The sequence below is a fragment of the Vipera ursinii genome (assembly GCF_947247035.1).
Source record: "Vipera ursinii genome assembly, chromosome: 2".
Classification (NCBI taxonomy): domain Eukaryota; kingdom Metazoa; phylum Chordata; class Lepidosauria; order Squamata; family Viperidae; genus Vipera; species Vipera ursinii.
In genome coordinates this window covers 77,285,718-77,308,124 of record NC_139513.1, presented here as the reverse complement: position 1 = coordinate 77,308,124, position 22,407 = coordinate 77,285,718, and the positions used below count along the sequence as shown (strand labels likewise).

Below are 22,407 nucleotides of genomic sequence, written 5' to 3'. Positions count from 1 at the left end.
GTGTGACTGGACCTGATTTTAACAGCCATTTTTGCCATGGTCGTTAAACAAATCACTCGGTCACATGAATCACACAGTTGTTCAGTGAATTTAGCTTGCTTGTCAGAAGACAGCTGACAGTTTGCAAATCATGATTACATGGCTGCAAAATGTTGCAACTGTCATAAATGAGAGTCGGTTGCAAACACCCAAATTGCTATTAGGTGACTATGGTGTGTGTGTGTGTGTGTGTGTGTGTGTGTTATGTATGCAATGGTTGTATTTTTGAGGGCGGATCATAAGCTGCTTTTTGTAAGGCCATTGTAACTTCAAACCATTGTTAAACGGTCATAGGTGGAGTACTACCTGCCTAAGCAAATCTTATGATGAGATCGTAGCCTGTGGAGTAGATTTTGATGATAAATTTCACTCATTAGCCACAGATGAATACTATAACTTTGAAATGAAAGAAAATTTGGAATAATAAATGATTAACCAATCATTTTTGTCCCACACTTCAACCAGGAAGGTAATGGACACCAAAGTTGCTTATTACACATATTTACACCTTGAAACTAACATTTTATATTTAATGTCGGGCAGGACTAAAAGGGAATAATTCAGGACTTTTCACGAATTACACTAGATGAGTTTTTCGAAATGAGCAGTGAAAGACTGGGGAAATATAAGGTCACAGAAATGACACCCTTCTGACTGCAGAATAATTCAACCTGTACTGTTAATAAGGAATTAGTGATCGACAAACTTGCAGATTATCTAGAATCTAATGTGCTTAATTATAAAGTTGTTGCAATAATTCATATCTCACTTCAGTAACTCTTAATATTACCTGTGCACCTGGGTATAAAACCCTTTATTTTAATTAATTTCACTTCCAATGGTGGATTAAAATTTAAGTAAGCAAGGACGGGGAGGGAAAAGAAGATCCACACCTCTAAGCACAATGATGCACTTTAATGCAAGTAGCAGGTTGAAATTCATTAGCTTGGGGCTATGATGAAACATTTGCTTTGATCTCCCTTAGAAAAAGGACTTTATTGGGAGTGTTTCAATTAGTCTCGCCTATTAAAAATGTAAGCACATTTAAAGTATTCCTGATGGGTAAGTAACTGCTGAATGTGTTGATTCTCCAGTTACTGGATGCTCATATTCCAGTACACATACAAAGGAAATGGGGAAATAGAGAGGTGTCTGTTGCCATTCTTTGGGGAACTTTACCAATGATGATGAATCAACCAAGATTTCTAGAGGGGCTTTGTTGTTCAAGAAAGATAAATCATAATTGCCCATTTGCATAATGGTGATCAGTACAGATTAATCATAGTAATACTGATAAAGGAATATTATTAAGTTATACTATAATATTTGCATAACGGAGTCAGTTATCCAAAACAACTCTTTTAATAATCTGTAAAGATTTAGGTAGAACACTGTATGTTAAAGTGCTTATAGGCACAGCTCTTAGATCAACTCACATCTTCTTCTCCCATAAAATTTCTTTTGGCGATGATTGAAAATCTTTTTCAATCTTTTTAATTAAAAAAGGGCTTTCCAGCCTCGACAGAGGTCATCCTTGGACTCAATGGTTTAAATAACTACTGCTCCACCTCTCTTCTCTTTTTAAGGAAAGCTTTTGAGAAAGTGGTTGGACTAAGGCTTTTTGTTTCATGGATAATTTTTATTTTGCAAGAGTCTTAATGAAAAAAAAATGAAAATAAACAATTCTCTCTTTCTTCTAGGACATGCGTCTGTTATTATTGTTGTTAGTTGCGAAGTTGTGTCCGACCCATCGTGACCCCATGGACAACGTTCCTCCAGGCCTTCCTGTCCTCTACCATCTTCTGGAGTCCATTTAAGCTCACGCCTACTGCTTCACTGACTCCATCCAGCCACCTCATTCTCTGTTGTCCCCTTCTTCTATTGCCTTCAACCCTTCCCAGCATTAGGCTCTTCTCCAGTGAGTCCTTCCTTCTCATTAGGTGGCCAAAGTATTTGAGTTTCAACTTTAGGATCTGGCCTTCTAAAGAGCAGTCAGGGTTGATCTCTAGGACTGACTGGTTTGATCGCCTTGCAGTCCAAGGGGCTTGCAGGAGTCTTCTCCAGCACCATAGTTCAAAGGCTTCAATTCTTTGGTGCTCAGCCTTTCTTATTGTCCAACTTTCACAGCCATACATTGCAACTGGGAAGACCATAGACTTGACTATATGCACTTTTGTTGGCAGGGTGATGTCTCTGCTTTTTAGTGTGCTGTCTAGGACATGTGGCTATTCTGCCTAAAAACAATGCAACTATTTTGGGGATGTTTTTCAACACCACAAGATACAGAACTAGTGGTTTATAGTTCTTAAAAGAGTTTTTGTATAGATTACATAAGCACCATCGTTACAGCTATTAGAGGAAACAGAATGGAGTGTCCAAATAATTTCTCTGCTTATAAGTATTAATTAATTGGTCTTAGGCACAGCCAGATTCCAAATCAATTCTAGCCATCTCACACAGTAAAAATAAACTATTAAATATACAATAGAAATCATAACATCATATATGGAACAAGTTAGTAAATATGATGCACATCAATAAACATGTATCACACAGCCATTTGCTGTCATTACTGAAGAGAATTCTGGATTCTTGACTGTCTAACTCTAATCTTATAATAAGGCAGGAATAAAATGAGATTACATAGTGGTATCCAAGTATATTGACTGCTATTGCCCAGTCAATGTCTTCAGATTATCCAGCAGATACAGCACCAGGTTCACATCATTAATTCAAGATGGTTTTCTAAACATTCCACTCAACTGTTTATGTATTGTTAACATGTATGAAGTTTTTCTATACAGCCTCACTTTAAAATCTATTAAGGCATTCACAAATGATTATAAAACAAATTTATAAAGAAACCAAGGAGTTTTAGAATTAAAGTACTGGATCTAGAACTAATGCAAACATCAGAGAAATACTGAGATCAGTTAAAATGTGTAAGATTTTTGTAAACTTTCTAAAGCTGAGATTTTTAAAAATTGCCTTCCTGTTCTAAAGAACAGAGGCATCGCACAGATGAACCTGGTGCTAATAAGACCTGGGATTCAGCAGTGAAGAGCTCTCTTGCAATTTCAGGTAATGCACATGAAGGTACTTCCTATTACCAGATACCAACACTTCTAACTTCATATCAAGACAAATAGCACCAATTATATTTTTATGATGTGAGATTAGAATAGAATAGAATAGAATAGAAAGTCTTCTATTCCAGCCCCCTGCTCGAGAACCTATGCCATGAGAAGCCTTACAAATCTTGGTCTCCTTGAGAAAGGAAGGCATGAAACCCACAACCTGCAAGAGAAACTGCACAATCTCCACAAGCAAAGGGGGAAAATCCTTGAGGAATGAAATTGTTGATTAAGCACACTGGAGGCATAATAAACCGCTTGATATTGCCTCATTCTGAATAATTTGATCAACATAAAATACTCAAAAGAGACTGAGAAGAAATGTTTAAATCTTGTTAATCTAGATTTTCAAAACTACAACAAGCAGTACTAATATACTGGGGCAAATACTGTATTAGAGAGAGGACAAAAATATTTTTTTTCTCTGAACTGCTAACAGGTGGGCTTAAAGCAGGGGTGGGAAAACGTATGGCTCCCAAACCCCCTACTGTGGTCCTTGATGCTCTCTAAAAAAAAATGCAGCTTTAGCACCGAGTGGCAAACCGCCAAAAAGCAGAGATGAGATTTCATGCAGATTTTCAGTAAAAACCAAAGAAAATAGTTTTTATAAGCCTCTGGAAAGGTTTAAAACACATTTATAATGTATATCAAAATCAAACACATCATCCTGTCTACTGCAGCCTTTGGTTACTGTGATAAACAAACTGGATTCTTTCCTCAGGTCAACAGTTTTTTTTTTTTTGAAAGCCCTTTGTTCAAACTAAAGGACTGGCTTTTGGGCCTAGCATAATAGTGCTCAACAATTTCGGAGTCTATTCCTGTTCCCTTTCCTACCTTGCGTCGAGGGACAGCTTGCAGAGGCAGCGGCAGGAGAGCTGAAGTCAGCAAAGCCTCCAAAGGGGTCAGTGGAGCCGCCTAAAACCAAAGGAATGAGAAGGCAGGTTACCGTGAAGTAGGACAGAAACACTTCCTTTGGTATAGTAGTTTACACGTACTTTGTGAAAAAACAAAGAGAATGTAATCAAGAGGAACCGGCACACATCTCACAAGGGTCACAGAAAATGAAAGGCCCATACTAATGCTGTAAATATAGAAGAAAGAGCAGAGACAATAAAGAAATTACTCTTAAACAATGCCCATCGAAACTAAATATATAATGAGGCCCATAAATGGCCCAATTCTTCAGTTGTGTCCAAATCATACTGAATCATTTTTATACAGCTGAAGTCTACCTTTTTATTTATATATTTATATAGTAACAAAAGGGGTTTTTGAGGCCGCATGATATAATGCTTGTCATAATTCATAAAAAATTACTAGACAAAGGCTTTGTTATTATAGCAGCAAGAGTTAAAACAATTCTAATTCAAACAAGACACACAATAATGGTTGTTGTTTTTTTTAAAAAAATAAAAATAAAATCCCCCTCTTTTTGCTTATTATGCAGCTGGTAATACAACATTTAAACTAACTTTGCACAAATTAAATCTTGAGCAAGTGAAAGCATAAAAGATGAGCACAGGATTCCACGTTTTAAGTCGTACAATCTAAATTGGGCTTCGTTTTTTTACATGTTGAAATGCTCTCTTTCCAGAACTGAAACCATTTAATTCAAAATGTACTTGAGTACTTCAATTATTCTCCCCAACAATACTTTATAAATCAAAATAGAAAAATGCATTAAAATTCAGCTGAGCACAATCGTAATACATTAGCCATTTCACAGAGAGTCTCAACCTAGGATAATAAACCATATAACTTAACATTGTTATACATTTGGCATACAGGTTAGACAAGATTGATGGACAAAAATTGGGGCTGCGATACTTCAGAAGGACATTCATAATTGGAACAAAAAAAATCAGCCCCCTCTTAAAACTGCTATTAGACTCAGGAGAAAAGCTGCTCTTTAATTTTTTAAACCTGTATATGTTAATGAGCTTTTGCAGAGTGTTTATTTGAGCCTATGGTTCATTGCTGCACAATCAACCTCTCATTAATACAGGAATTTAAACTTCCTGGGCAATGTATTAATTAGCTCCTTTCTTCCCCTGAAAGTACTAAAAAAGTTGATCTTACATTTGTCCTTAAAAATAATGTCATCTCTGAGTGGTCACATCCTTATAGGAAGTAGCAGTGGCTCAATTATTCTACTTTTAGTGTCTGTGTACATTATATGGGTTACATCACAGCTGTTTAGCCTGCAGTGCTTAGAAACTAGCCAGGTGGGACTGTAACATCTGTGTTGCACTCAAACAACACCAGGGACAGTTTCCAACATCTGGTACCATTTCTGAATTGTCTTATTGCTGCAAGACATTCTGTTCCATCTGCTGCTCTCAACTCAGTTAATTAAACTAGAACCATCTCCTTTTTTTAATAAATGGGTAGCAGCAATAAAATGAATAATTCCCTTTTCTACAACATGTGTACTTGTATTTCTTTTTAATGCCATTTGTAGTCAAGGTTAGGTTGGCTGGCTTGACTCTCAAACAGAAGCCTCTATTTCTGGACTGTACATTGATTTATTAAAATAAAAATATACCGAAAATAGGCTCCAGATCTGTCTCAAATTCTTGTATTGTTAATTACTATGTGATGCTTATAGAAAAGCTATGCTGGTTATTTTTCGATGCTGATTTAAAATAATGATGGGGTGGCTGGGTTCATGCTAGCAATTTATGAAAAGGTGGACATCACCTTAATGATTCAAATATTTAGAGGTTGTACAAGACACACAAAAAATACATACACACAAAAAGACTAAGATGAATAGGAGTTATCATTGTACAATTTTACACAGCACATCTACATGAGTATTGTACAGTATACAAGTTTCAGGAAAGTCTGATAATTAGAAATTTCAAAAAAGTATAGTCTTAAACATATATTTAAGACAACACAGGCCAAAATAATCCTAAATAATCAATGTAAGTGTCATCCTAGAATGATAAATACCAGCTAAATTCCCAGGTGAAATTGCTGAGGAAACTGCTAAATCTCTGTGAAAATCTCTTGCAGAAGGAAAATGCACAAATTCTTTGCAGCATACATTTTCCTGACCCTTTCTTTTACAGAAGTAAAACTTACTTTAGACTTATTTTGTGGTATGGACCAACGCTACACACAGTAAGTTTCACACAATCCAAGAGCAGTGCTTATCTGCTTATGAAGGACAGCAATTACATAAAAAGACTCCAGAGTGAACATGGTCATAATAATCCAACTCCATCTGCCCCCTTAGGCCAGCAATGACATTATTTGTGGTAGCAAGGTAGTAATACATTTCATCCTTAGGACATCTTCTAAACGTTGATGTGGTGTGGAAAGAGGGATAAGTCTAATTTCCATCAGAGAACAGAAAGCTGAACGGATTACAGCGTTCAGAAAAAAGATCTACATGCTCTGTTTTCATAAGGCCTTTACAGCTAGCAATGCTGAAATGCTGGAACTACTCTTCATCTGGTATAACGGGAGGGGGGGGGAATGCATTTGGTTATTAAACAAACTATACAGGATATGGTTTGAGAGTGAGATCCAAAGACTGTGGGATCCTTGGTATTCTCTGAAACTATTTCACTACCAAACTAGGTAACTTCATTAGTGGTAGACCAACCAAGCTCAGAGAGCACAAAGGAGCGCACAGTTCAAGCCTGAGCTGCAAATATTTAGATCCAAAAAGCTTTGTACCCAACTGCGAAGTGCTTGTGGATAAAACAATTTCGGCAAAGGGGCCATGTTATTCCTATAGGAAAAGCTCCTATGGGGTGGGAATGACTTGTCTGACTTCAAGTGGCTTAAATCAAGTCATCCAATTCAGGAAGGTGAAGGGGGAAAAATGGAAATTGGTTATTTCTGCATCATTAGAAATAAGTAGCAGAAGTAGCATTTCAGTTTCATGCATTCATATTCCAATGTTATAAAGACTTTGTATTTTCTACATATATATTTTGCATATTCTTAGCAATATTTTATGTAAAGCAGAGCATTCTGTGACCACCACTGACCTGTGCATGGAAAAGATATTGTGGATTACAACTCCCATTCCTTAAAGCCTGTGTGACCAATTGTCACGGTTCATGCAAACAATACTGATTACCAATTGCTTTTAAGAGGAATATATTGGTTAGCGAGATGATAAGTCACAAGCATTATAAGCTCAACGTATTTGAGCCAAGGTGCCTTTTAGATGAATCCTCAGATACAGGCATCCCATTCTGCTTTAGGTCCAGCTGCATAGAATTCACTCAAAGGGAAGTAGCTCCCATCTGACTGAAGGATGTGCCTAAAGTGTCCCAGGAGCACACGAAAGTATGTTTCTTCTTCCCTTTACATCTTTTGCACACATCTGCAGAGATGGCTCTGTGCCTAACCGACTGGCAGAAGTCCAGTGAGCCCCAGGAACTAAGGGAAGCCCTCTAATTTTTAAGTAGGAGAGAGCTATAGGGTGGATAGCAAATTATTGTTCTTGACAGCATATATATTTAATTCGTACTGCTGTTGTATTAGGTGATGTGCTGTAACACATTATTTTTATGAACTATATATTTTGCCCGAAAAACTATTTATCCATATGACAATATCTTTTAAAAAGTCAATAGTTTAATAATGATACTGTTTTATAAGACTAGGTCGTTAGGATTAGACAGACTTCAGAGCAATGTTTACCCAGATAGAAATGTGACCTGTTTTTAGAAAAAAATTAAGATAGTAAATTATAAAAAACAAGAAATAAACAAAAATATTTATATTTTAAAATAATTAGAACCATGAAAATAAAATATGTTTGACACTATCCTTGTACTAATAAGCAAATACGTATGCTTTAAGAAAGGGGAATGATTAAAACCTAGTAAGACTGAACTGTGTGTCTTTGTTCACAAGAACATATACACATATAGTGTATTTTAAAAATATACAAATGTACATGCAGTCATGTATATACATGGACAAACATGTGAACTATATTTTGAAATTAAACTAGAATAATTCTATCTCGGCAAAGTTTTCAAATCGCTAACCTAGCTATTTATTTACATTTCAGAAAACTACTCTTGGAGATAAAGAATGAAGCCACGTACAAAAATATGCACATTATTAAAAGTTTCCTAAATACCGGTACCCGTATTGATATTCAGCTTATTAAAGTGTTCTCCCTAAAAACAAGGCCTAAACCAGATGGCAGGGAATCTTCTGGTACTCACTGCCAAACTTTGAGGGAAGAGGGATGAGATCATCCTCTCTTCTGCCCATTGTCCTAACACAAGTTGAGGAACACAAGTTTTTCAACTTCCACAACTGGGTTATTTCTACTGTGAGAATGGAAAGAACGGGATCTGGAAAAGTAATGAAACATTTTCAAGTTTCAAACAGGCACTCCAGCCTGTTTGAAAAAGCCCATTTTATACTTGAGACTGAACATTTTGCAAATCGTAACAATCCAGTCTAAAAGAAAATGTCTTTTTAAAACTACTTGGTAGAAATATGGAACTTGTTTGCTATTGCCTCCTAGGTTTCCTCTCCCAGCTTAGCTTACATTCCTGGCCTTTCTTGCATGATCCCCCATCCAAGTATTCAAATTGGAGATGATCATGGATAGCTTTCAAAAGTAGTTAAAGTTGGCTGGGTTTTTCATGGTGATCGCTTATAATTTTTAGCTGTGATGATAGGTTTGTTTAGAAAAAGACAAATTAAAAATTAATGCTTACAAAACAGCATACATCAGATTTAGAAATATAATTTATCCACTTCCACATCTCCTCTTCCTTGTTCTCAACTTGTGTAGCGTGCTAAGGGCTGAAAATTGATTGGATTGCATATTTCAGTGACTATGATTCCTGATAGACTAATTTAATTATGAATCCTTCTTAGTATTAATATTGGTGTTAATCTATATAATGAGGCAATTTGGATGCAGTATCTTCACTGTTCTGTATCTCAAACAGAAAATTAGGCTCAAATGGAAAACAGAAAATGCACTTTACCTGTTGAAAAGGATTGGTCTGTACCATCGAACAAAAGATCCACCAGATCATTGGATGACTTGCTACCAGAAACCTAGGACAAGCACAATTGAACTATTTTAATATACATAGTATAAACAAAACTGAAAAAACTGTAACATTACAAAGTTCCTCTTTTACTGGATATAGGTCGGTGAGTGCACATCGCAAGAAACCTTATTAGAAATAAATTTATATTTAAAAATTAAAAAATGGAAGACTAGAAATTAACATGTCAGAGGAATTTTATTAGGATTTTTGTACAACAATTTCTTCCCATTAGTGTTTGCAAAGATGTAAAAAGGAAGAAATAGTTTTAAAAAGTTTCAAAATAAATATGACAGAAAAAGCCTATATGAAATTGGTTCCTTAAAATTGATATTGGGACCTTAAGAATACCGGAAAACCACTCTAGTCTCATAAAATGCTTGTAGCTAGCTCTTCACAAAGATCTATTCCCAAAATTTATTCTTACTAAGCCCTTTGTAATCACTAATTTGAAAACTGAAAATTGATTTGTGGTTTAAATTCAGCATCCAAAACTTGGAAGTAACATTTTTAGTTCTACTGTATTTACTTTCCAGCCTATGAGGTTAACATTGTATCCCACCTAAGGTGAGCAAATGTGTAGATGGTGTTATTTATTTTAAAAGGCTGGCCAATTCTAGGAGCCAACATTAACAATACAGATACTGTTATGACTTATCTTACCATTGGGCCCTGAATTTACTAAAATAAATTATTGATTAAACTGCAAGTTAATAATTTCATAAAGCTATTATATTTAAGAAAACCAAGATCATGGCATCCGGCCCTCTCAATTCCTGGCAAATAGATGGGGAAGAAATGGAGGTAGTGACAGATTTTATTTTCCTGGGCTCCAAGATCACCACAGATGGGGACTGCAGCCAAGAAATTAAAAGTCGCTTGCTCCTGGGGAGGAAAGCCATGGCAAATCTAGACAGCACACTAAAAAGCAGAGACATCACCCTGTCAACAAAAGTGCGTATAGTCAAGGCCATGGTCTTCCCATTTGCAATGTATGGCTGTGAAAGTTGGACCATAAGAAAGGCCGAGCGCCAAAGAATTGAGGCCTTTGAACTATGGTGCTGGAGACGACTCCGGCGAGTCCCTTGGACTGCAAGGTGATCAAACCGGTCAGTCCTAGAGGAGATCAACCCTGACTGCTCTTTTGAAGGCCAGATCCTGAAGCTAAAACTCAAATACTTTGGCCACCTAATGAGAAGGAAGGACTCACTGGAGAAGAGCCTAATGCTGGGAAAGATTGAGGGCAATAGAAGAAGGGGACGACAGAGAATGAGGTGGCTGGATGGAGTCACTGAAGCACTAGGCGTGAGCTTAAATGGACTCCAGAAGATGGTAAAGGACAGGAAGGCCTGGAGGAATGTTGTCCATGGGGTTGCGATGGGTCGCACACGACTACGCAACTAACAACAATAATTATATTTTAATATGTGTGATCTGATAGTGTACATTTTTCTGTATAGTCACAAATAACAATGGCTGTAAAGTTGCTTTTCTTGTAGCATCTTATCTTTTTTTAATAGTCTCTAAATGTTGGCACGTTATAGTAAACTCTGTGTACCTGATAAGCTTCTAGAAAATCTGCTCATTGCAGCATTATTGGCTCACTTTAATTTTCTTTTATGATATTTTCTCCAATACATTAGTTTAGCAGTACATTTAGATAAATTATAATCGGAAACAAAAAAAACCAAACAGCGTAACACAATCCACAATATATTTCGTGAGAAAAGGTACATCAGAATAGTGGTTCCTGCTTCTGAGAAGAAGAAAAAAAAGCTTCTGATGTGATTGATTTCTGAGTTTAAGGAAAAGCAGAGGTGGAGAACAAAAAGAATTATGTTCCTAGCTATATAGTAGGTTCCAACACTGAGCACCAAGATAACCACAGATGTGGGAGTGACCAAAATTTCAGTGATATATGTATCCATTTAGTTTCATTTAGCTGGGGAATAGATACTAAGTACAGGTAGTCCTTGACTTACAATGACAATGGAGCCCAACATTTCCACTGCTAAGCGACGGTTGTTAAGTGAGTTTTGCTCCATTTTACGACCTATCTTGTCACGGTTGTGAAGTGGATCACTGTTGTTAATAACACTGTTGTTAAGTGAATCTGGCTTCCCCACTGACTTTTGCTTCTCGCAAAAGGGGATCAGATGAGCCTAGGACACGGCAACTGTCATAAACATAAAGCAGTTCCCAAGCGTCTGAATTCTGATCATATGACCACGGGGATGCTGAAGCAGTCGTTAAGTGTGAAAAACGGTCATAAGTCACTTTTTCCAGTGCTGTTGTAATTTCAAATGGTCACTAAATGGATATTGTTAAGGACTACTTGTACCGGTCCTTCAAGAGACTGAACCTGTTCTCCTCTACTCCCCGTACACAGAGGCTCTTTCGCATGAGATGCACTGTAAAACTGTGGGCCAGGGGCTCCCGACCCTGGCAACTTTCAGATGTATGGATTTCAATTCCCCTTGTTCTCAGCAATGGCCATACTAGCTATGGGGCAGAAAAATCACACGATCTGAAGTACTACGGAAGTGATTTAATTCCCACAGATAATTTCTTAACAGATTTTTTTTCCTGGGATGTGACTGCAGACAGTTTGTATGCTTTTAATTTACCTGTACCCTCGGTTGTTTCAATAAGGTAAAAAAAGCAAGATAAGAATACAGGACAGATCAAATAGGACTTTATTACAAGAACATCTTAGGGCAATTTGCAGGCTTTTATTTGAAACAGAATCCAAGCTTTTTCTGAGAGGAAATTCTAACCAATAAAATGTCTTTATCTTTATTGGGTCATTTTTTTAAAATTAAGTAATTTAACAGAAAACCATTTTAGAACAAACTAAATGGAAAATTCAGATGAAAATGACTTGTTTAAGGGTGCTACCAAACGGATGTCTGTTAAATTATAGTTGCTTTCAGGTGGCTGAAAGAGATATAAACAAACTGCCTTTTAATTTAGGACATAATTAAACTTTAAACTATCTGATTACACTTCATTCAGCTTAGCTTGAGAAAACTGTATCTCGGTGGCTGACTTTACGACTGCATTAATTTCGATTCAGATTAAGTAAATCCTAAGTAGATAATGTGGGAAGAAAAGTGCTTATGCTTTTCCTCAGTACTTTCTGGATTCTTTTATGGCATGGAATTCCTTTTATTATAGCGCATTCCTGCCAAGACTGGTGCCAGAGAAGTACTGATACATACGATCTTTTTCCTTGTCATGCAAAAAACAAGCTATGTTTCCATGTACCCACTAGGATAGATAATATTTCTAGTATTTCAACTTCCCTGATGAGAAGGCTGTCCCTTTGTTCTCTGATCCCTTCAATATCCCTTCAAGTTGCCTGCTTGACTGATTCCATAAAACAGCAACTTCTGATACTAAGCTCTTAACAGTTAAGGTCATGTATTGCAGATACTTAGAAAAAAACACCAATAGATTTGTCTCATTCTTTTCAGTACTGAAGCCCAAAGCTAAATTTGACTTGAATGCTACAGAAGATGAAGGCAAAACTGGTAGAGACCAAAATCTGAACCCTGTGCTCTTGTGTTTGCAAAGCCTTATCTTTGAATCAAAGATTACATAACCATGCACCTGGAATACCAGTCTGCAGTGAAGTACAGCACAATACTGAACAGTTTTAAATACAATGTTAAAATCACTTAATATCAAATCATTGGATTTGACAACTAAGATCAAAAGAGCTCAATCGGGGTGGACACTTTAAGTAATAAGTGATGCAGCAGCCAACAGTCTACTCAGCAATATGGTTTGGTCTACTCTCCTCCCAGTAGACCACTGGGGGATGTAGGCAGTCTACCAGAGAACCACTGAAGCAGTCTTGCATAGAGAGAGATTACCAGTGGCAGGCAGGGCAAAGACTGAACTGGGATGGCTTCTTGGGAAAGCTTGTACAGGCTGTCTAGGCCCAGGTAGCCTTAGTGAGAGCTTAGCTAGCTCAAGGACTGAAATTTTGTAGTGGAGGGGCCTGTAGGTTCTCCATAATTAATTGGGCAGAAGAGTTAGACCTTTAAAAGAGAGTCTGGGGATACCAACCTAATTCAAGCCTATGACAATTACCTCATATTTAGGAAACCCAAGCACTACTTCTGGTAAGCTGTGGTTGTTATGCCCATGACGTCCATTAACCACTGATCATTCTACACAAAAATAGTCCTGCTGTTTTCAATACATGACTCTTCCAGCACAGCCAAAATATTTTTAAATGTATTACTTTATACAAAAGCAACTTAGATTAAGAGGAATGAGAATTCTAATGCAGAGTGGTCTCTTTGGTTACTCTCTTACCTTAGCTGTAGACTGTGGAGTGTAAGCTCCAGTATTCTGGTCTAGACTTCCTTTGTCTCCTGTGTAATGGGCAGCTGCTCCCAAGTCAATGGTTTTGGAAGGATTTGCCATGCGTTTGTGCCTGGTGGTTGTGGTGGTCTCTGTGGCTTGTGTAATGTGGATGTGTTTTGTGGTCACTGTTTCCTCCTCATCTTTGAATTCACCTTTTGGTGATTTACCTCTTCTGGATTTCTTTTCTTCATCACTATCACTGTGAAAATTAAAACCAAAAAACACATATTAGATATTATATGAGGACACAAGAGAGTGGAGAAATAATTACTAGTGCAATGTCAACTTGAAAAAGCTATTCCAATTTTATTTCTGAAATTCTTTCAACCACCTGGAAGTGACCCAACTCTGAAACACCTCTTTGAAATGTCTTACACACTTCTAGAAATTATTCTGTGCTACAATTATCTTGTGAGCGTCTTCTAAACCTGAATTTCAATCAAGGAATCCAAATTGTATCATTTTAAAAACAAAAATCTCTTCCAACCCATTTGTTATTTTTATTATTGTGGCAATTGTTGCTTAAAGTCCTCACTGAAGTTTTTTTTTCTTTAGCTAATTACAACATTTTGGTTACCAATCATAATATTTTTCAAATCTGACACTATAGGAGGCTAAACTAAAGCGTGGGGTCAAATGCATCATCAATCTGGAGTCTCTATGCCCTGTGAGAGACCTAAGTCCAGCCTCACTTGAAGTCCGCTGACTTTTAACTGACACCAATTCATCTTGACCATTAGTAATTCAGATTCTTGTGTATAAGTAGCATTTAATAAAGTTGTAATACTTTTGACCTCTATCCTGGTTCCTGATTTCTGGCAGAGATTTATGCAACATCCTAATCAAATTTCAATACATGGTACCATACTGAAATACCAAGTGCTTAGTCAGTTTTATGATTAAGATTTTATAAAACCACAAAGGATTCTGTTTAGATCATTTCTATTTAAGATATCAAATTCAATTTACCTGTACATTTGGTTGGAATGGCCAACCAAGTAAGATGAGCTGAATCATTGCCAGACTTTTCACTATCAATTCTACTGATTGAGAAAATTCTCTTTTCCCTTCACCAAAACTTTATTACTATTGTTGATATTCTCCTTAGAAAATAATTCATTTTTTCTAGTAACTATGCTATCTTTAATTTATTATTCAAGATGCAATTTGTATAAGATTATTTATTAAATTTATATGCTGCTTATCTCCATCATAAGGCAACTCTATTACACATTGTATGATATAGATTAAATTGGCTGCAATTACAATTCTTGGCTTATGAAGAACACAAGGCTTAATGATCCACTCAAATTTTGTGCTTTTCCAGAAAGAAAAGATAAGGCAAAACTGCAGCTCATGTTAGAGCTGAAGCTGCCTCATTGTATAATAAGAATATGCTGTGAGGTAGCTTGAAAGATAACTGTGTTCTCAAACAAGAATTAGCTGCAAAAGGTTTGTGTTGAATAATGCAACAGTGCACTAAACAATTTTCTTTTAAAGAAGGTTGTCTTATTGTCACCATGGAGGCACACAAACTACTGTACAGTATCCCTGTGGGAAAGCCTTTGTTTTCTACTAAACAGTGATTCAGGCTTTGCCATCATCATTATTATTATAACTATTACTTAGTTATGCTTCCCCATTGTATCTCTGTATATTAGTTGTTTGCCAGCAAGAGGTAGTTTAATTTATTAAAATCAGTGATCACAATTCCTAATATTTTCCAACACAGATTACAGAGGAATAATAATATGAGGGCCTAATAGCACCAACCAAATAAAGTAAGAATACATCAACAATAATTATTCTGAAAGAAAAGCTCAAGTCCTTACTAAAATATAGGAAAGGTACAAGCCACATTATAGCTGTACTGTTGCACTGCAACACAATTATTCTATTTGTTCATTCATTCACATCCTACTTTTAAATACCAGAAGCATTTCCAAAGCACTTCCAAAGTAAGAAGTGTTAAAACAGAAAATCATAAAACAAGCAATTTGAAAATGTATCAGATAAAGTATCAACAGGAAGTGAAAATAATCAGCAATCACTATTCAACTTGAACAAACTTAAGACTTAACACCCAAAATCCAACTGCCAGACAAGGGGCATTCCCAATTTAGGGCAAGTTACAGGACAGGCCCTGTAATGATATAATTCCCATAAACTTTAACCATTGGAGCTAAGCAGGATTAGGACAAAACTTGAAAGAACTTAAAAAGAAATGCTGGACAACTCATTTTTATAAATGCTACAGTTGGAATATACCAAGCCGCTAAAGCAAGCAAATTCTTTTTGTTGAAATAAAAAGAGTAAAGTTCTGCATTCATCTCATGATTCAGGTTTTTTTCATTATAATATGTATAGCTTGGAATACATTTTGGAACAAGTTTTACTTTTTAAAATATATGATACAGCTTAGAAGTAGAAAAATATCACAATCAAATTTCACCAAAAACTATTTTGGGAAAAAGTTCAGTATTAGTGAACATTTTCACTAATATTAGGCAAAGTTAATGAGAGTAGTCAAATCTGGAGCAGACTTTAACAGAAGTGGCACTGCAGTCTATTGACAAATCAGTGGTCCCTTTCACCTGAATTTGCTTGTGCTTACCAATGGTTAGAAATGCTAAGTATACTAACATAGTATAATATATTAATACTAAAATATTATACATTATATATTAAGAGATAATATAATACTAATACTAAAGAAGAGCAATAGCAATACTAAGACAAAATAGAATTTACTCTGTTCCAGGAAACAAATGGGCTAATTTACAGAAGTCCAATGCACATAAACCATGCCTGCTCATCATTTTTTACATTTTTTTTATTTTTGTGGTGTAGCCAGATCAAATCCTATGCAAACTGAGCAAGCAGTTTGGATATATTTTGGTATCGACTGAGCACGTAAGGGTAAACCCTGACACATCTTGAGCTGTAGGGTGAATCATTACAGATTTGGACATATCAAGAATACAGAAGAAGCAAGCCAATTCATGCAATAATAGGCTACAGACTTTTGTTTTGTTTTCACGCCCTGTCCTTTGGAGGTGTTGTTTTTTTTAAAAAATTGAGAAGCAGGCTGCCTGCCTGAAACAGTATATATTGAAGCAGAGTCTACGACTACAAGTTGGATGATATCAATCAGGAATGATGGAAGTGCAACTGCTCCATCTAGTGTGACAGGTTGTCAGGGCCTTGGAAGATCAAATTAACCACAATAAAGAGAACTTACGCTTGAGGGTTGCACTAAAATCACAAGATATGCTTACTTGAAGAATTCATAACAAAGGAAAAGACTGCTGGGATACATATTGAACACACAAAGATTATCTATATTCTGGAATATGTATATATTTTACAGTAAAGTAAAGGGAGATGTAGCCAGGACTGGAGGGAGGGGAGGGGTGTAAGGGAGGTGCAGTGAGAGTACAGGGCACTTTCAAGGGAAGCATGGTGAAAGTAGGTGTGAGGTATGGTGAGGGTGGTACAATGAAGGTCACAGAGGATGTACAGGGTACACAACTGGTGGGAGAGGCTCAAAGAGCATGCGTGTGTGTTCAGCATGGTGCGAGCACAGAGCGGCTGGGGACGGTGTGCAAGTGAGGAAGATTTACCCCAGCAGCTTGCGATCTTTGCTGGATTTCCCACTGATTTTTTTTAAAAAATCCCACTTATATCCTGCCCTTCTCCGAAGACTCAGGGTGGCTTACAATTTAAAGCACAAATCAATGTGCTTAGCAATAGCCTTCATTCTATGTATATGCCTGCTTATTATCAGGGCTTTCGCCCCCCCCCCCCCAGCGGCATTATTACAAAGTCAGCTTATTGCCCCCAACAATCTGGGTCCGCATTTTACCTACCTCGGAAGGATGGAAGGCTGAGTCAACCTTGAGCCTGGTAGGATGCGAACCTGCACTAATTTTCTGGGGAAGCTAGCAGGGAAGATTGCAAATGGTGGCCATGTGATTGTGAGGCACCCATATTGTGATCGCCTGATTGGGGGGGGCATGGGGATGATCAGAACTCTGAGGATCAGTCAAAACCACCATTCGTTCAGCACCGTTGTAAGTTTGAATGGTGCCTGAACAATAAGGTGAAAGTTGAACAGAGGTCCAGAAAATACTCAGGTTGTAGGATAAACTGGGAAAATGAAATTTATTTATTTATTTATTTATTGATGGGATTTATATCCCGCCCTATCTCCTGAAGGACTCAGGGCGGCTCACAATAAAACATATAATAAGTACATAAATCAAGATAAAATGAAAATTGAGAACATCAGTGCAATAAAAAATTAGAGAATTTTAAAATGAATTAAAAATACTAAATATAAATTAATTAAAATGCCTGTCAGTCTAGGTCAGCTTGGTGGAACAGGTGTGTTTTGAGGCCGCGGCGAAAGGATTGGAGGTTTTGGGCTATCCGAAGCTCAGGGGGGAGCTGATTCCATAGGGTTGGTGCTCCCACAGAGAAGGCCCTCCCCCTGGGGGTTGCCAGCCGACATTGCCTAGCTGACGGTACCCTGAGGAGGCCTTCTCTGTGTGAGCGTACTGGACGATGGGAATTTGTTCCCGGCAGCAGATGGTCCTGCAAGTATCCCGGACCTAAGCCATGTAGGGCTTTAAAGGTAAGTACCAGCACCTTAAATCTCACCCGGAGGGCAACTGGTAGCCAATGCAGCTCACGCAGGAGGGGTGTAATATGGGAGTATCGGGAAGCTCCCATCACAACCCGTGCAGCTGCATTCTGCACCAGCTGAAGCCTCCGGGTGGTCTTCAAGGGCAGCCCCATGTAGAGAGCATTACAGTAATCAATACGGGAGGTAACAAGTGCGTGGGTGACTGTACGTAGGGCATCTCGGTCCAAAAAGGGGCGCAATTGGTATATAAGACGAATCTGGGCAAATGCCCCCCTAGCCACGGTTCCAATGTGATCTTCAAAACTGAGTCGTGAATCTAGGAGGACGCCCAGATTGCGTGCTTTATCAATGGGAGGTAACATCTCTCCTCCTATAGTCAGAGATGGAACCTCTTGGACTAAACGAGATGACGGTATGTACAGCCACTCAGTCTTGGCCGGGTTGAGTCGAAGCCTGTTTTCTCCCATCCAAATCTGTACCGCTTCCAGACAACGGGACATCACATCAAGGGCATCACTGGGTTGGTTCGGGGTGGAGATGAATAGCTGGGTATCATCAGCATATTGATGATATTTCACCCCGAAGCTACGGATGATCTCTCCCAGCGGCTTCATATAGATGTTGAACAGGAGGGGCGAGAGCACCGAACCCTGAGGCACTCCACAATTAAGAGGCCTAGGGCTTGACCTCTGCCCTCCTGCCAGGTAGGAGGAGAACCAACGCAGAACGGTGCCTCCCACTCCCAGCCCCTCAAGACGACGCAGTAAGATACCATGGTCGATGGTATCAAAAGCCGCTGATAGATCTAATAGGACCAGGACAGAAGAATAACCTCTATCTCGGGCCCGCCAGAGATCATTCACCAGCGCGACCAATGCCGTCTCCGTGCTGTGCCCCGGTCTGAAACCCGATTGGTACGGATCTAGATATTCAGCTTCCTCCAGGTTCAAAGGGAGCTGTCGCGCCACCACACTCTCAACGACCTTCGCAAGGAAGCGAAGGTTGGAGACAGGACGGAAGTTGTTTAAAACAGCTGGGTCCAGTGCCGGTTTCTTGAGGAGGGGCCTTACCACCGCCTCTTTCAAGGCAGCAGGGAAGTACCCTTCACTCAGTGAGGCATTGATAACTGCTAGGAGCCAGCCTCGTGTAACCTCCCGAGAAGCATAGACTAGCCAGGAGGGACACGGGTCCAACAAACATGTGGCGGCACTTAGTTTCCCCATGATCTTGTCCACTTCATCCGGAGTCACAGGATCGAACTCTTCCCAGATGTACTTGGCCAACTTCATCGATTTCCTCTCGTTAGATACTGCCCAGTCAGAGTCCAGACCAGCCCGAATCTGAGCAATTTTGTCCACCAGATATTTACTAAATTCCTCAGCCCGTCCATGTAGGGGGTCCTCTCCCGTCTCTTGACTCAAAAGGGAGCGGACCACTCTAAATAGGGCGGCCGGGCGATTATCTGCGGACGCAATGAGGGTGGTGAAGTAGGCGCGCTTTGCCACCCTCATTGCCACAAGATAGGATCTAGAAAAGGATCTTAACTGTGTTCGGTCAGACTCAGACCGACTGGCTCTCCAAATGCTCTCTAGGCCCCTTCTCTGGCGCTTCATCTCCCGCAGGTCCTTGGAGAACCAAGGAGCGAGTCGGGACTTGCGCCGGGTCAGAGGCCGCAAAGGGACAACGCGGTCGAGCGCCTCCGAAGCAGCCTGTTGCCAGGCATTAACTAAGGACTCGACCGGGTTGTGGGAGAGGGAGGTGGGAATCGGTCCAAGCGCCATCTGGAATTTATCTGGGTCCATCAGGCGCCTGGGGCGGAACCACCTGGTCGGTTCCGCTTCCTGACATCGGGGGGTGACGTGACGGAGGCCCAACCGCAGGAGGTAGTGGTCTGTCCATGAAAGGGGTTGTGATGTTGGAGTAACCCCACCCAGCCCATTTAGCCACTGCCCAGAGACAAAAATTAGATCCGGCATGTTTCCTCCCTCGTGAGTTGGGTCCTGAGTAATTTGAGTAAGGTCCATGGCCGTCATGGAGGCCATGAACTCTCGGGCCACTTCTGATGCACTGCCCAGGGAAGGTAGATTAAAGTCTCCCAGTACCATAAGCTTTGGAAATTCGACCGCCAATCCTGAGATGGCGTCAGGTAGCTTGGGTAGAACCGTTGCTGTGCAGCTTGGAGAGAGGTATACCAGAAGTAGGCCCAACTGACCACCAGGACCCCACCTTAAGAGGAGGGATTCACATCCGTCTATCTGAGGGGCAGTGGCCTCCCGCGGATGGAGGGTCTCTCTGATAACGATCGCCACGCCACCTCCCCTACCCTGAGCTCGAGGTTGATGTAGCACACGGAAACCTGGAGGGGATAAATCAGTCAGAGGGACCCCTCCCTCTGGGCCCAGCCAGGTTTCCGTGATGCATGCCAGGTCTGCGCCTTCCTCCTCGATCAAGTCATGGATGAGGGGAGCTTTATTCACAACAGACCTGGCATTAAAATAGATCAGCCTGAGCTCAGGAGTCAGACCTCCCTCTTCCCCAGGGCAGCAAGCGGGAGCCAGAGGGTCAGAGCGCGCCACAGCAAGAAGATAGCGTGGGCGTGATCTCAGAATACGATATGACCCTCTGCTCCTCCATCTGCTGCCATTCCCAATTACTGTGGGGATCGGTATCCCTGTCCCGTCCCCCTGGTTTACAAGACTCTCCTTGGCCCTCATATTGCCGCGACCATTGGCCAACTTAGGCTGAGACAGGTCCGGTGGGATCTTCCCCTCGATTTGCTGGGCCTGACCCTCCCCCCTCCCTAACCCTTCAAAAAATTTTAAAAGAAAACCCAAGAGCCTCTTCTTGGCGCCATGCCACCTCTCGGGGTCCCAGGACCCGTCATTAAGGAAACGGCGGCGTAGGTCTGATGGCCATCTCTGAGAGAGTGGGGAAGCTCTCAGGGCAAGTAGCTCACTTCTGGTGTAAGCCATCAGAGGTGGAAATAGGAGTAAAGGACGAGCTGCAACCTAGAAAAAGAAAATTACAAATTGCTTCCATATTGCTGCCAAGAAAACGAACATACCTCATATTAAAACACTAGATTATAAACCACTTTGAAGAAGATGCTCAACACAGGAAAAATTTTCAAGAAACACATATTTAAAAGCTCATTAAAAGAACTACTACAAGAACTCCATAAAAACAGACTGATGCCAGAAATACCTGCATCTCTCTGGAGAATCCTCCCTGTCTTTCCTTCTGAATTTGCTAATGGTGTCATCAATTGTGCTCCCAATTTTATCACTCAGTTCGCCTAGTTTATCGCTGAAAGGAAATCCGGTTTTGTTTTTATCCCATTCCTCATCCCATTTTGACTTGGGCTCAGCATCATATCTTTCACCTATGTAATGTAGACAGATAATCAAAGAATGAAAGAAAAGAAAAAAGTGATTAACCCTAAAATACTACTACTTCTAGCAGTTTTACTCTATGATGGAATTTAAATCCAAGTTAAAAACAACAACAAAATTTAAACATTTTTACAGAGCTGAATTAACATATAATACATTATATCACGCATAATGTTCTATTGCCAGAAAATATACTGCTCAAAAAAAATAAAGGGAACACAAGATAAGACATCCTACTATTAAATACAGTACATTGTGTTGTTTAAGTGTTCCCTTTATTTTTTGGAGCAGTATATAACTAAAAGATGTCATTACTGACAAATACCGTATGCTAAGATACACACTCTAAAAACAAGTAGAAAGGCATCTTTCTGCCCAACAAAATGAGACTCCTATAAAGCATGTATGACAAATAAAATCCAAATAAAATAAATGTTCATTAGTACACTTGTAACCAGGCTGTCATGGGGATCTCATACCAAACCCTGCAAGACGGCAATATTTCTAGCCTCAGTTAACAATTTTAAACTCTCTTCAAAGTCTTTAATGACAATGGAGCACATTATCCCCTTATGTGCTAGTTAGGAGTTTTTAATTTCCCCATTCTCCTACTCTCACCCCACCCCTTTCCCCCAATAGCTACATAAACAAAATTTGCTTTGCAAGAGAGCCAACTGGCTGTGAACTGTAGTAGAAGGTGCCAGTTTTCCTCAGTTGTTTTTAAATACAGTTTTAAGCGGTTAGGTTTAAATTCCGTATAGTTTAGG

General features: G+C 39.3%; 1 protein-coding gene across 1 annotated transcript in view; it reads right to left on the bottom strand.

Annotated features, from left to right (window-relative positions):
- The window catches only part of CLINT1 (clathrin interactor 1), a 76,458-nt gene that overhangs the window by 5,672 nt on the left and 48,379 nt on the right, over positions 1 to 22,407 (bottom strand). Inside the window, exons 6-9 of the mRNA XM_083355354.1 lie at positions 21,453 to 21,630; positions 13,550 to 13,799; positions 9,158 to 9,230; positions 4,008 to 4,088 (exon numbers count right to left, since the gene is read on the bottom strand). Of these exons, the coding sequence (XP_083211480.1) occupies positions 4,008 to 4,088; positions 9,158 to 9,230; positions 13,550 to 13,799; positions 21,453 to 21,630 (582 nt within the window). The remainder of the gene's footprint in view (positions 1 to 4,007; positions 4,089 to 9,157; positions 9,231 to 13,549; positions 13,800 to 21,452; positions 21,631 to 22,407) is intronic.